The 14,169-nt window shown below is 36.3% G+C and overlaps 1 protein-coding gene across 5 annotated transcripts in view; it reads left to right on the forward strand.

The window, feature by feature from the left end:
* The window catches only part of LOC117426643 (kalirin-like), a 168,510-nt gene that overhangs the window by 98,187 nt on the left and 56,154 nt on the right, over positions 1–14,169 (forward strand). For 4 of the 5 annotated variants that reach the window (XM_034044457.3, XM_034044456.3, XM_059033817.1 and 1 more), the window contains exons 23-33: positions 905–1,023; positions 1,742–1,808; positions 2,064–2,173; positions 2,653–2,722; positions 3,469–3,558; positions 4,524–4,616; positions 5,044–5,155; positions 5,664–5,854; positions 6,329–6,430; positions 7,230–7,372; positions 7,935–8,037. In XM_034044457.3, coding sequence (XP_033900348.3) covers positions 905–1,023; positions 1,742–1,808; positions 2,064–2,173; positions 2,653–2,722; positions 3,469–3,558; positions 4,524–4,616; positions 5,044–5,155; positions 5,664–5,854; positions 6,329–6,430; positions 7,230–7,372; positions 7,935–8,037 — 1,200 coding nt within the window. Of the gene's footprint in view, positions 1–904; positions 1,024–1,741; positions 1,809–2,063; positions 2,174–2,652; positions 2,723–3,468; positions 3,559–4,523; positions 4,617–5,043; positions 5,156–5,663; positions 5,855–6,328; positions 6,431–7,229; positions 7,373–7,934; positions 8,038–8,388; positions 8,467–14,169 lie in introns of those variants that run through there. The other variant, XM_059033819.1, reaches the window with a different exon arrangement.

A 14,169-nucleotide genomic window follows, 5' to 3' on the forward strand; every position in this document is an offset into this window, starting at 1 on the left:
ACATACTTTAGCAGGGTATTTTAATGTATTGGAGCACAGAGATGCAGTTTCATGACCTTAATAGAAATACTGTATCTTAAAGATAGTCTCATTTTATAGTTTGCTGCAACACCAACGGTTTTCACACACAGTGAACCCAAGTCAATAAAAAAAAAAAACTCTCAAAAGGTGTTTATGCATTGTGTCCTACAGTACAGCCAAAAGTTTTGCATCTCCTAGAATTTTTCGGATTGAGACATAATTTAAAAAATATATTAACATAATTTAGATATTTTATTTAACATCACGTAATCAAAGAAACTACAAAATGATATTGCAAAAGTCTAACAGAAGCCATAATAGTAGTACAGTATTTCATGTTGGATATCAAAATGTCCAATTTTTCAATGTTATAGCTGTACATGGACTCCTGCTGGGATTAGCAAAGACTGGAATAGATGCTCCCGTAGTGTTCCTGTAGCAGCCACTTGCCAGTACCTTCTCAGCAGACAGCTTTGCTCAAACAGTAAAGATCTGATGTCTCCTGCCTTTTATCATTTTCGATTTCTTTTGATTTTGTTTTATTGAAAGGAACCAGTATCCTCGTTTAAAGTAGAATTCCCCCCTGCCTTGGATCAAGATCCTGAAGCGTGGCTATCCTTGGGGCTGATCAGAGATCCGAGCCCAACTTGAAAAACTTTAAGGCAAACATAGAAAAGGGTCAAAGCATTACACTGTGATCATTCGCACCTCCTATAATGCATACATATCTTACTCCAGTTACGCCAAGTCTGAACCTCGCTATTATAAAAATGGCCATTAAAATCTAACCCATATTGAGTTTCCTTTTGCAAAATGATTAACCGTGACCCTGCTTTCTTAAGGGGAGGTTTGTGAGTTAAATCATGCATCTTGTTATTTGTAGGATAATAAAGACCTGGAGCTGGATACCATCCCAGCTAGTCTCACTGACCCTGAAGTCAAACTGCGGGATGCTAACCATGAAGTTAACGAGGAGAAGAGAAAATCAGCACGGAAGAAAGAGTAAGACTGCAAAGGATTCTTTTTTTAAAAGAAATGTATAATTGAGGTAGAGTCTCAAGTATAATATATTGTATTTATATAAGTATACTTCACATCTGGTGTATGTGTACTTGGTTTCATTTTTATTACTTGAATTTGTTTATTCAATATGTTTTAACAGTTTGTTCTCTTTAATCGAATATTAGCACTAATCTTGAATTACACCGAGGTAGTCTAGGAGTGATGCTGATTGAAGTTAGTGAAACCTGCTGTTTTATGTGTTATGAGTAGATCAGAATAAATGGTTGGTTGTAAGCAACAGATCCATTTTTCTTCCAAACTGATTTATTGCAAAGACAACCAAATATACAGTAGTAATACATTTATAGGTTTTTGCACTAGATTGCAATCATTTATTGAAAAACTATTACATTTGTTAATTTGCATTAGCAAATCTCCCAAAACAAAAAACGCATAGAAAATTAACCTAAAACTGGGGATGGGGAAGTTCTGCACATCAATTTAACAGATAAAAAGGATGAAAATGCTTGACCACCTTTTTGTTGTGTGTAAAGCATTTTCTGAATAGAAATACTTTTCTAAAGACTTCAGAAGATGGACACCAAAACCACCTTCCCAGTCTTGTAAAATACATTTAATATAAGTTAGAAACATGTACGGTAATAGTTTTCAATTATTGTTCCGCAAACCTGAAATAGTTTTATTTCCTATTCTCTAGGTTCATTATGGCTGAACTCCTTCAGACAGAAAAGACGTATGTCAGGGACTTGCATGAATGTTTAGAGGTAAGTAAATTCTGTCATGCAATGTGATCCTGCAATATGACTTGTGGCAGTAGGTTGTACAAAAATATGAATACATATATAAAGTAGTATAATTTAATAATATAAACAAGCATATATATAGACACACACAGTACATAGTGGCTGTTAGTTAAAGGAATACAGCAACCTTGAACTTGAAATAAGAGCCTCAAAACACAAATGTACATCAATCAGCTTTAACTGAGTTTAATTTGAATTGTATTTCTTTCTTTCCAGACATACTTTTGGGAGATGACGAGTGGAGTGGAAGAAATTCCACCTGGAATTATGAATAAAGAACACATCGTCTTTGGGAATATTCAGGAGATATATGAATTTCATAACAAGTATGTTGACAATGTATTTTATGAAAAAAAATACAAGTCTCGCTTTAAAGTATTTATGGTTTGAAACACATTTTCTTTTCAATTAAAAAAAATAAAAAAATGCCAAAGTAATTGAAGTAAATAAAACACCTGAAAACCAATAGTCTGAGTGAAAACCTCCACCCACCTATGTCATTCAATATAAACCAGAACACATGCATTCATTTATTTTTTAAAGAACTGAAGGACATATTGTACAGCAGGAAAAAGGAGATCACTGAGAGTTATACTGCTAGTCAATGCTCAGATTTATATATTATCAGGCATGCATTCTAGAACAGAAATGTAATTTTCTTCAGATATTATCTATCATAGTATCTATATGTATCTGTCTTTCTACAGTATATCTAGCTTTTGAGGCAAACGTTATTGAAATTGTGTAATTATATGAGTGTTTGTAATTCAAACATTGTAACAAATATCACTGTTTTTGATTCTAGCATCTTTATCAAAGAATTGGAAAAATACGAGCAACTGCCTGAAGATGTGGGCCATTGCTTTGTCACATGGGTATCTTTTGTTTTCTATCTACTCTTTAGGGTGGTAGTGCTTGTGAAAGGGGAGTGGGTAACAGTAAGGGAGTACTAAGTCCTCCGATTGGTCCACACGATTGGTATAGCACAGGCATCCCCAACACAGCTCTTTCATATACCTTCCTTAATCCTGTTCACCCCCTTTCAAGGTTAGAGGGTTGCTCATTTAATCTGTCATTGAAAGGAGTGATAACCAGGGCTTTAAATTCTATTTTCATACCACTTTTTAATACAAGCAACATTGTCACTGGTCAGCGTTTTGGTTCTTTACGTATTTGCATTACAAAATGCAAGGAATTTTGTAATTCAACACTACTGTGTAATACAAGTTGCTGCTGCTTAGTCTTTAGTGCTGTAATTAAAATCTGCATTTTCCTGTGGTCATGTTGCTGTTGCTAGTAAGGCAATTGGATTTGAAAGCCTTGGATAGCACTCCTTTAAGTAAAAGGCTAATTTGTCACTGATCGACAGATTGTGTTCTATGACCGAGTTCCTCGATCAAGAAGTTGTTTGCAATTGTTGCAACAAAATATTTTTGGAATCTGTCAAAGACTTCAAAAGGGAGATACATTGGACTTGTTAAAAAAAAAAAAATGTAATTGTAAGAACACCATTGATACCTGGGGATGTATGATTACCTGTAATATGCTGGCATAAAGATACTAATACATCTGTTTTCCTATCATGTTGTTGTAACTGTAGTCTTTTCTCTTTTTCTTGTAGGCAGACAAATTCCATGTCTATGTCACATACTGCAAAAATAAACCTGATTCTAGCCAGCTAATTCTAGAACATGCTGGGAGCTTTTTTGATGTAAGTGGATTTTCAGCATTAATTAGAGTGTTTGCTGGTCTGCCAAATGGACTCAATCTAAAAGTATTTAAGTGGCCCTTCTGGGTTGTATCGTTCCAAAAATGTGATGTAACCTGATGACTGTGTTACATTGTTTGAGTATTGTACTGTTACCTTCATTGAATGCCTTCAAGATATTAGGCTGCTTTGAGAGCATGTTGCATATTTCAAGTTTCCATACCGTTTGTTTTTAACCTAGGCATCATTTACTTCTGTATGTTAATATACTAAGAAGGAGAGCTCAACAGGGAGCCTCTTGCTTTTTTATTTACTTGTTCCTCCAACAAGCTTTTTTTTTTTTTTTAATCTTTTTTGTTTTAAGATCTACATTATTGTATTATCCCTCAAGTATAACATGTGGATCTGGATGTTTTCCAATTCACCCTTTCATCCTGCAGATGGCGCATCGCAATTGTTTTTGCATTTCTTGTTCTAAGGGACACACCGACGAGCAGCTGCTCACAAACACGCCTTAGCTTTAATATTTGCATTCAGATTACATGCAAAAGCTATACTAATAAGCTATTAATGAATACCTAACTCGATAATTATATATATATGCATATTCGGGGTTTACAAATGTAATGCTGTCCTTGTTCCATTTTTAATGCAAACCTCTGACAGAACTGCAAATACATCAGAAAAGATACACCAACTCAAAACAAATATAAAAAAAAACCATGAAACTGATTCTAATCTTTTTAATTGCATCTTGTTTTGCGTGTTTTAACATCTCATGGTCTAACTGGTTTGTAAATAAAACAAATATTTATAAATTGTGGTGGCATAAGCCAAGTTTAAAGGGCAGAGCTCTCTTGAACTGATGTGAAGCGAAGCTGATGTGAAAAATAATTGAATTTAAATATACATTTCCTTAAGTCATTTTGTAATCTATGTAATATATTATTTGTTTTTATTTTTTCTAGGAAATACAGCAAAGACACGGCCTGGCAAACTCTATCTCCTCTTATCTAATTAAACCAGTTCAGAGAATCACAAAGTATCAGCTCTTACTGAAGGTAAAAAAAAAAAAAAGCTTTGGATCGTGTCAGTGGGTAGGGAACACTAATTAGCCCAATTCCCACTGGAAACTCAAAGCAACATCAAAGTGCATGCTTGCCTGTCTTCCTCTTTTCCTGCATATTGGTATGTTTATAAAGAATGTCTAAATTTTGAAAAAGAAAACCCAACTGTTCGTTATAAAACCACATAAACACTGTATTTATATTGTAGGGAAGAACATTGCTCGACTAAGACTACGTTTACAACGACTTTTGGCCAATGTTCTTTTTCTAGAATTTTGGTGTGATCATACCACCATTGTACTAATACCTTTCAAGAATTTAGAAATGCGCAATACTACCACTTCTATTAAAATGTGTCTTTTTGCATGATATGATGTGAAAGAATAATCCTGACTAACAGGCACAAATGTTTTCTCAACAGGAACTTTTAACATGCTGTGAAGAGGGGAAAGGGGAAATTAAAGATGGCCTGGAGGTGATGTTAAGCGTGCCTAAAAGAGCTAATGATGCCATGCATGTCAGTATGCTTGAAGGTAAGTCTTGAAGGATTTTTGAAGGGAAGTATAATGAAGGGCCCTTGCACAGTAATGTATAGCACATGAACATTTACCGTCAACCTGGCCTAACCGTGAAATAACAACATTTTAAAGACAAATAAACAAAGATTCTATGTCAGGACAGAGAAGCAATACAAGGCCTACTTTTAATGAATCATCAGGTTTTACAAATTGTATGATTATCCAAATCTATTACATTATATACCCTTTCTGGATGCTTTTTTGCACACTTATCTTAGTTTCTTAAACATGGACCTGAGTATAAACCGGATAGTTCCTGGTACTGTGTGTGTGTGTGTGTGTGTGTGTGTGTCTATATATATATATATATATATATATATATATATATATATATATATATAATATAATTTTAAAAATACTGCAAGCTATTGCTAATACCTGCTGCACAGGAAGTGAATCTTGTTTGCATGTACTGAAGGATAGGGGTTTGTGAGTATTAAAGTGAACGTGTTTACACTGACAGGGTTCGATGAAAACCTGGATGTTCAGGGTGAGCTTATCCTCCAGGACTCCTTCCAGGTGTGGGATCCCAAGTCACTCATTCGGAAAGGACGAGACCGGCACTTGTTCCTCTTTGAGATATCGCTGGTGTTTAGCAAAGAAATAAAAGACTCCTCAGGACGCACCAAATATGTATACAAGAACAAATTGCGGGTGAGTTTTCATTCAAATATATACACACACACACATCAATAGATTTCAATAGAAATGAGTGAGTGTAGTTGCCGTAGCATCAAAAGCCTATGTTAAACATACTTTGGTTTGTATTTCCATCCCCCCTGTTGCAGTAATTAGCAAGAAACAAGTACATGAAGCTCTTTAAAGCATGAACAGATGGAGCATTTTTATACCTTGATCAGAGTTCACTTTGATAATGTACTAATGACTAAAGACTATGTCCTTCTGAATATGGGCCATCTGTTGCAATTGCACAATGAATGAATGTGAATAGAAAGAGAACAAAAAATATTATTAATAGTATTATTGTCAATATTAATAAATATTAGGTTAGAAAAACATATGAACTATCTAAAAAGTACATAGAGCTGGTTTCGTTAGCTTTTTTAATACCATTTTTTATATATGGAATAGAGTCAAATGTCACCTTGTTTGTAATTTTATGTGTAGACTTCTGAACTGGGGCTGACCGAGCATGTGGAAGGAGACCCCTGTAAGTTTGCTTTATGGGCTGGAAGAACTCCATCATCTGACAACAAGACCGTTCTCAAGGTACATTGTATACATCTAAATGCAAAGGTCTTTCCTGGTCTGAATAAGCAAAGTGCTGAAATGGCCTGAAATTACGAAATTTGAATTTGGTGATGGGACTGCATTACTTTGCTGACAAGAAACTCTGAGAGTGAAGTCACAATAACCTGAAGTGTTGGGAAACCTACATTGATTCTACAAGTGTTTTATCTGCTCTGTGGAGAGAACTTTTGTGAACTTTAGTGCTGTCAATCTGCAACCTCTCATTTGCCTTCAGAAGCAAACTCACAGATACTGCTCTTGTGCTTTACTGATGAGTTGTGCCTTCTAGATGGATTGTTCCTTGTTTAATTCCTAATAAAATCCTACATGGAACCCTAATTGACACAAAATTGTTCTGATTGTTGAGATAAAATATATACAAAATAATACATCCTTTGTTTTGAATGTATCGTTGTACAAGTAGTATTTTATTTCAGTACTTTTCTAAATATTGAAATGTACTTTATTATTATTATTATTTATTTCTTAGCAGACGCCCTTATCCAGGGCGACTTACAATTGTTACAAGATATCACATTATTTTTTACATACAATTACATTATTTTTTTTACAATTACCCATTTATACAGTTGGGTTTTTACTGGAGCAATCTAGGTAAAGTACCTTGCTCAAGGATTCAGCAGCAGTGTCCCCCCACCTGGGATTGAACCCATGACCCTCCGGTCAAAAGTCCAGAGCCCTAACCACTACTCCACACTGCTGCCCCAAAGTCACTGACACACGCTTTCCTTGTGTATTTTGAATTTGCAACCTGCAGGCATCCAATATTGAAGCAAAACAGGAGTGGATTAAAAATATCCGTGAAGTTATTCAAGAGCGAATGATTCACCTTAAGGGGGCTTTGAAGGAACCTATTCACATGCCCAAGACACCAGCCAAACACAGGAACAACAGCAAAAGGTGAGTTCATTATTCAGCATCCACACTTTATCAGACTGATGTTTATTGTTATTTTCTTAAGGCAAAAGATGAACATGATAGGACTTATGATGTTATAAAGTACATTGTGCATTATGCATGATTATCTCTCAGTGTTAAAAGACACTCTCCATAGATTGGTCTGCGGGCATTAGAGTACATTCTGCACTAGAGAGAGTGTCCCTTTCAGAGGCAATATTTAACTACACCTCCATTCTGACAACCTGTGCAACTGAAATGAACTCCTTTGCCTGACGCAGGAGTATTTTATGATGTGACGTCACTGACCTTGTTCGAATTTTCAGTATGTAGCGTATGAGATTTCACCATGTGGTGTATGAGGTTTCACTATGTAGTGTGTGAGATTTCAGTGTGTACCGCATGCAATTTCAGTGTGTAGTGTATGAGGTGTCAGTTTGAATTATGTCCCTAACGGCGCCTCATACTTAGGGACTACATCTAAATAAAGTTGTCATTAAGTTTGTTCTGTGTAGTTTGGTAAGGATGCACAATAACTTCATAAATCTCTGGTTTCTGTTTCTAGGGATACCGGAGAGGACGGTGACAGTCAGGGAGATGGCAGCATTCAGCCTGACACCATCTCTATTGCGTCGAGAACATCTCAGAATACAGTGGACAGTGACAAGGTAGGAATGCTTGGGTTAAAAACTAGCAGGGTTTCAGCAAATTCCTTCTCTCAAAAAAGGTACTGTATTTCACAGGCTCCACAAAAAAATAAGTAAATAAATAAAACTTAATAAATGTATGTTTATGCTTTAAGGTCAACTGAACAAGTTTGTTGTCATTCCAAAACAAAATAAAACAAAGCAATATTTGTTTCCTGAGTAAACAACTATGAAACCACAACAACTCCTTAAATGTGTTCTACTCACTATCAAGGTCTCAACTGAGACCCAACCCTGCCCTGCCTCGCCTCCATATATACTGAGTAGCAGGAGGCACCGCCCCTTTTTAGTCAGCAGACACACGAGTGACAGCCGGAGAAGTTTAAAATGGGGTTTCCTATACCATTTCTTTGTTTAAAGCAGGGGCTAGAACAGGTTACTTCAGCACAGGTAAGTTAAGCATGTGTCATTTACAGTTTAGTATAAGGTGGAATATACATATTTGTAACTTTAAATATAAAAAGGTTAAGATAGACATAACCACTACTTTCAATACTGTCTTTCAATGAGGAAATATTGTAACTTTTTATTTTTAGTTGTCAAAGTCTGCCTCTACTAATAGGAAATCAAAATATTAAAGTAAAAAAAGGCAGCCATATCCATTACACGCCTTTAGAATTCAATTAAAATTATGGTGTAGAGCAAGTCTGATAAATATATAAATTAGGATCCATTTAGTCTCCTAAGAGAACTCTGTAAACTCAGTGTTGAAGTCATTTCTACAGGGACAGCTTTATTGCATCATTAAAGTGAGCACTTTGATAGGTGCTTCATCTTCATAACTATTGGTTTCTGTCTTGTTCTTCCTTTCCCTTGTTCTTCCCTTTCCCTAACCCCATCTTTGGGAGGATCTGTTACCCTCAAGAGATTCTCATTTGGAGAGGCAGGCTAATGCAGCTGCCAAGTGTGCTATTGGTCTGGCCTGAAGCCATGTTGATAAAGGCAGGACTTACTATGCAGGTCCAGATGTACTTTCTCTCTTGAAGTGTTGTTTCTCATCATACAGAATGACTTGACAGGTTGCTGTGGGCATCCTGTAACAAACCTTATCTGATAAATGGTATTGGTTCTGGGGAATGAGAAAGTTTATAGTTCTGATCCTCCCTCTCACCCCCCCTTCCATTTTTTATTTCACTTCCTTGCTGTATAAAAATTAGGTAATGGTCTTTTTTTATTATTTTTTTTAAGTAGGTTAATTCTATTTCTGTTTGTGTAATGTTCTCCCCTTTGCCAATTTGTAAAAAAGAGTGGTTCTTGTTTTCTATCTAACATCTTGTAAACATTAATTGACTTTAACTGATGCAGAGGAGCACGGAAACAAGTGTTATTGGATGCAAATTATAGCTAAATAAGTAAGCTTTGATAGGCTTTTTGTGCAAGGAGATCATTTGAATTGGTTACACATTTAAATTTTATAATCTCACAGTACTTGTTTTGATTTTCATATTCCAAAAGTACAAATATAAAAACACAACAAATGCATTGCAAAACAGAAATAGAAGCTTATCCAATTTCAAAGATTTAATAGGTAGACCTCTTAGACAGGGGGGTCCTTCCTATTACAGACTTGAGAAATACCTGAAGAAATACTGATGTGTCCACTGTTTCAAGAGCTTAGAAAATGGCTGACCTTTGGTCCCCAAACAACTGCAAAATGAAATGAATTCAATAAATTGCTCACTAACAGAGAGTGAGCATTGCCTAATGAAGTCATTCTTGGATACATACAGTTGCTGTTTGTCCAATGAATGAATCATCAGTGTGCCTCCAGGAACCCAGCCCGTTTCTGCTCATACTTCCCCTTTTTCCCAGACAAAGTAACTGCTCCACTGCAGCAAAGACTGACTCAATCGACCACTCCTTCATATTCCGGGATATTGGAGAACTTTCATTTCTGTTACTCCCACACCAAAACTCTCCTTTTACAAGCAGTTGGGGGTCATTTGATGGCCAGGGTACTTTATACCCTAGCTCTTTAGAGCTAGAAATACAGTAGGTTAACCAGAGAATTATCCAACTAACTGTGATTGAAATGGCCCCAAATTTAACTTGTACTGTACAAGTGCCAATTTCACTGGATGGAAGCTTGTTGTTTTGTCCCTTCCAGACTGTGTCTTGTGCACCCCACCCTTATTGTCTCTGCACTCTAACAGCAAGTTATAATAATGTTCATTTCATTTATTTTTTAAAAGTCTGAGGGACGGAAAATTCAGACTGACAAAACAAATATCAACCACAGTTGCAACTATAACTAAAAAAAAAGCTGCATAAGGGAAAATGAGGAATTACTGTTTTTCCTCCTCCAGCCCCACCACAGTACACTTCATTTATCCCACACAACTAGGGTACAGTGCAGCTTTCCATACTGACACTACCGGCCAAAAAGTATTAAGACACTAGTCCAGTCTTTTAGTTAACTTTTTAAAGGAGAAAAAGAAAAATACATGTTAATATTAAAAACAAGAAGCAAAATAAATATGCTTTGAAAATACGCTTCAGGGTGTCCCAGTGCTAGTTGTCAGGGGTTGCTTGGTGGCTTCTTAGAAAACAGCTTGAAACGCATTTTAATGGAAGTCATTAGTCTCAAGGCCTGCCGTTATGGTGATGATGTCTATCATATTTCGTACATGTACATGCAAAACAAGCTAAGAAGAATCAATAATGCAGTTACTGTTCTATCTGTGGAGTGACTACTGTAAGTGTGTAATTCTTAGTGCATTAGAGTTGTTGTGTGTCAAATGCATTACATTTCTCCAGAAAGACCATGTGTTTTAAACCACAGTTTCATTCTGCTTTCACAACAAATCTATTCCGTCCTCATCACTATTTCATCTATAAGTCACAAGATAGTCCTCATGTGCATGTGATGTTGCCCCAAGCATTGTCTGTTACTTGTAGAAAGTGTGGGGACAGTATAGGTGCTCCAGGATACGTTTTTGAAGAAAACTGTTGCTGTTGAGATTGGGAACTTGTTGTCTTTCCAAAAGGAGACTCCACCCATCAATCTCACACGTTACCAGTTTAACCAGTTAAATAGGTCTCTCTGCCCACAAACCCGTTGTTTCTTTGTTTGGTCCTCCTCCTCCCTGCCTCCACCCTGCAGCGTGCCTTGTCCGGGGTAAGGTTAAAACGACTAGTAAAAATAGTTAATTGAAGTGTCAGGGTATTGTAACTTTTTTTAAACCATTCTATATCAACTTTTTAAAACCTCTTTGCATGAGTAAAAAGTTATATAAATTACTTATATAACTTAACTAATATAACAAATATGCTAGTCTTTCATTTTTTGAATTGATTTATTATTAACAAAATACTAAACAGCCAAAAAAGATGCCATATTTCAAAGAGTTGCCCTTAAGAGAACTATACTGCATTATTCATTCACTGTGGTACAGTGTCATTTGCTGTCAGCCAAGATGTTGTAAAAAGGTTCTAAAAGGCCTTTTATTTTCAGTTTCAACAAAGAGGCAAATGAAAATAACAAAGAACATCCTTAAAGGAACTTGATCCAAGAAAGATGTTGAAAAAGTAAATAAATAACTTTTGATCAGCTGTCCTATCTGATACTAAAGACAGGAAGCAGGCTAATAGTGTGTACCGAACAAGGTCACATAGCAGTTACAGAGGCAAGACCATCTCCATAGTCCTTCTGATAGATTTTAGAGCTGCTACCCTTTTGCTATTCAGGGATTTCCTGTTTGGATGCAGCAGGGCCTCAAACATTTAGATTTTGCTTCAGTGTGGTTTAATTGAGATTTAGACTGTAGGGCTTTTTGTTGCAATAAAAGCAGTAAGAATTGGACTAATCTTATTTTGAAAACCGTGTTGAGGTTAAACTCCAGACACCAGTTTCTTTCTAAAATAAATAAATCATTTCAGAATGGGGAATTTACAGTAGTTTATTATTTACAAGCATGACCTTGTTCCAAAATGATTTGTTACAAAAATAAAATAATAATAACACACTTATGCTATAGATGCACAGAAAACTGCAGTATACTCCCTTATGGGTCTTTCAGTTAATCCCAATCTAGGACATTGGTCCACTGTGCTGTAATGATAAGACATGACTTAATTGGATAGGTAAAAAGTATTATTGTATTACTTGTATTGTAACGCTTGAAATGTTTTTGCTTACGATTGTAAGGGTGTCTGCTAAGAAATAAATAATAATAATTTATTATTATTATTTGTTTATTTAGCAGACGCCAAGGCGACTTACAGAGACTAGGGTGTGTGAACTATGCATCAGCTGCAGAGTCACTTACAACTACATCTCACCTGAAAGACAGAGCACAAGGAGGTTAAGTGACTTGCTCAGAGTCACACAATGAGTCAGTGGCTGAGGTGGGATTTGAACCGGGAACCTCCTGGTTACAAGCCCTTTTCTTTAACCACTGGACCATACCTTTTTCTGTAATCATCCCTTCTTCATATTTTGCTCTTTTACACGTATAGTACATTTAATTTCATACTGCATGTCGCTTAAACTGGGATATTTAAATTGAAAGATGCATTTTCAACACAGCTCAATAGGGGATTCAAACCAGGACCTTAATTCCTTAATTGAACACCTAGCTAAATTTACACAATTAAAAACCTGCTTGGAGCACAGCTCTACTACCCAATTCAATAATTAAGGGCATGATTGGAACAAGGCCTTGGACTTTAATGGATGAGATGGGAAGTGTCACAAGTGATCTCAACTGGTCTAATACCCTATTCACACTGTGTAAATAATGGCTGATCCATACACGTTGAAACAGGATTGTAATGACTAGCATAGAGAATAATGTGTTTGTTTTCTTACCTTGTTAGTTTTCACACTGGTAAAATAAAAACTGCAAACATCACCTCAGTGAAGTCTGTGAACACCCGTTACATTCAAATTTGTATATGTATTTAAAGTTGCCTAGCAACCAGTCTTCCATTTTCATTTCCCGTCCCTAATACAGAGAACTATCCAGGTAGAATATGTTGGGCACATGTGCCAATGGAAAATAAGCTTTAAGTAAATGTGCGCTGGAAGATATAATTGAATATTGGTTAGTTGGCATGGCTACTAAATGCATTTTCTTTTTATTTCTAGCTTTAACCAAAAGGGGAGGATTAGTGTTGCGCTAACACATGCATTATCTTAGCTGGAGTCTAGGCCCACTGTGCAAGATCAATTATGTTTGAGTCTGCTGCGCGCACTGCACTACAAGATGACAGACAGTGAAGAGAGAAACCAACTGTACGCCCCACAAAACACAAATTAAATCAATAATATGGGATTATTTTGGTTTTTAAAAAAAACATGACGATGGTCGGATTGTTGAAGAGGGGGGTCCAATTTGTAAAGTATGCAGAGTTAGTGTTCTCTGCAAGAGCAGCAACACAACTAATATGTTCACGCATTTAAGAGATCACCATTGAGCGCTTTATAAGAAGCAACATCGGTAAGGAACAAAGCATGAACAGTTTAAAGTTAACGGAATTATTAGTAACAGTTGAAATGACTTAAAAGCAAGTTGAACTAGATGTTCCTCGGCACTCACTGCTCCTTGACGTGGTCACAAGATGGCGGTCAACATACTTGATGGTTTCCAGGTTCATTGAGCATCAACAAGCAGTTTGTGCAGTACTTGCTTCTGACAGCAGTTCATGGCATTTAATGCCAACGGATAGTATCACCCAGGTTCTTGAAAATGCCTGTCAGGTCCTGAGCCCATTGCACATATTTACAGATGCACTAGCTGCAGATTCCCATGTTACAATATCTGCCTTGCAACCAGTTCTACATCACCTCCACAGTGACCTGCTGACTAAGCAGGATGGGGACAGAGTTCGCACTAAACAAATGAAGCACATAATTTCTGCTGATCTAAAATCAAGATATTCTGCAGCATCAACTTCCAGATTGCTTAACCTAACCAGTTATGTAGACCCCAGATTCAAAAAACATTTTTTTCTGAGTCAGATGGTCCAAATAGCACTACTGTACAAGATGTGCATAAAGAGCTTTAATTAAGGCACTTGCTACAGATGCAAAAAGTAATGTAACCACTGTACCACAGGAATCCCAAAGTACTACTGACATTCCTGGACCTT

This window comes from Acipenser ruthenus, chromosome 11 (genome assembly GCF_902713425.1).
Source record: "Acipenser ruthenus chromosome 11, fAciRut3.2 maternal haplotype, whole genome shotgun sequence".
In the NCBI taxonomy this organism is placed as follows: Eukaryota; Metazoa; Chordata; class Actinopteri; order Acipenseriformes; family Acipenseridae; genus Acipenser; species Acipenser ruthenus.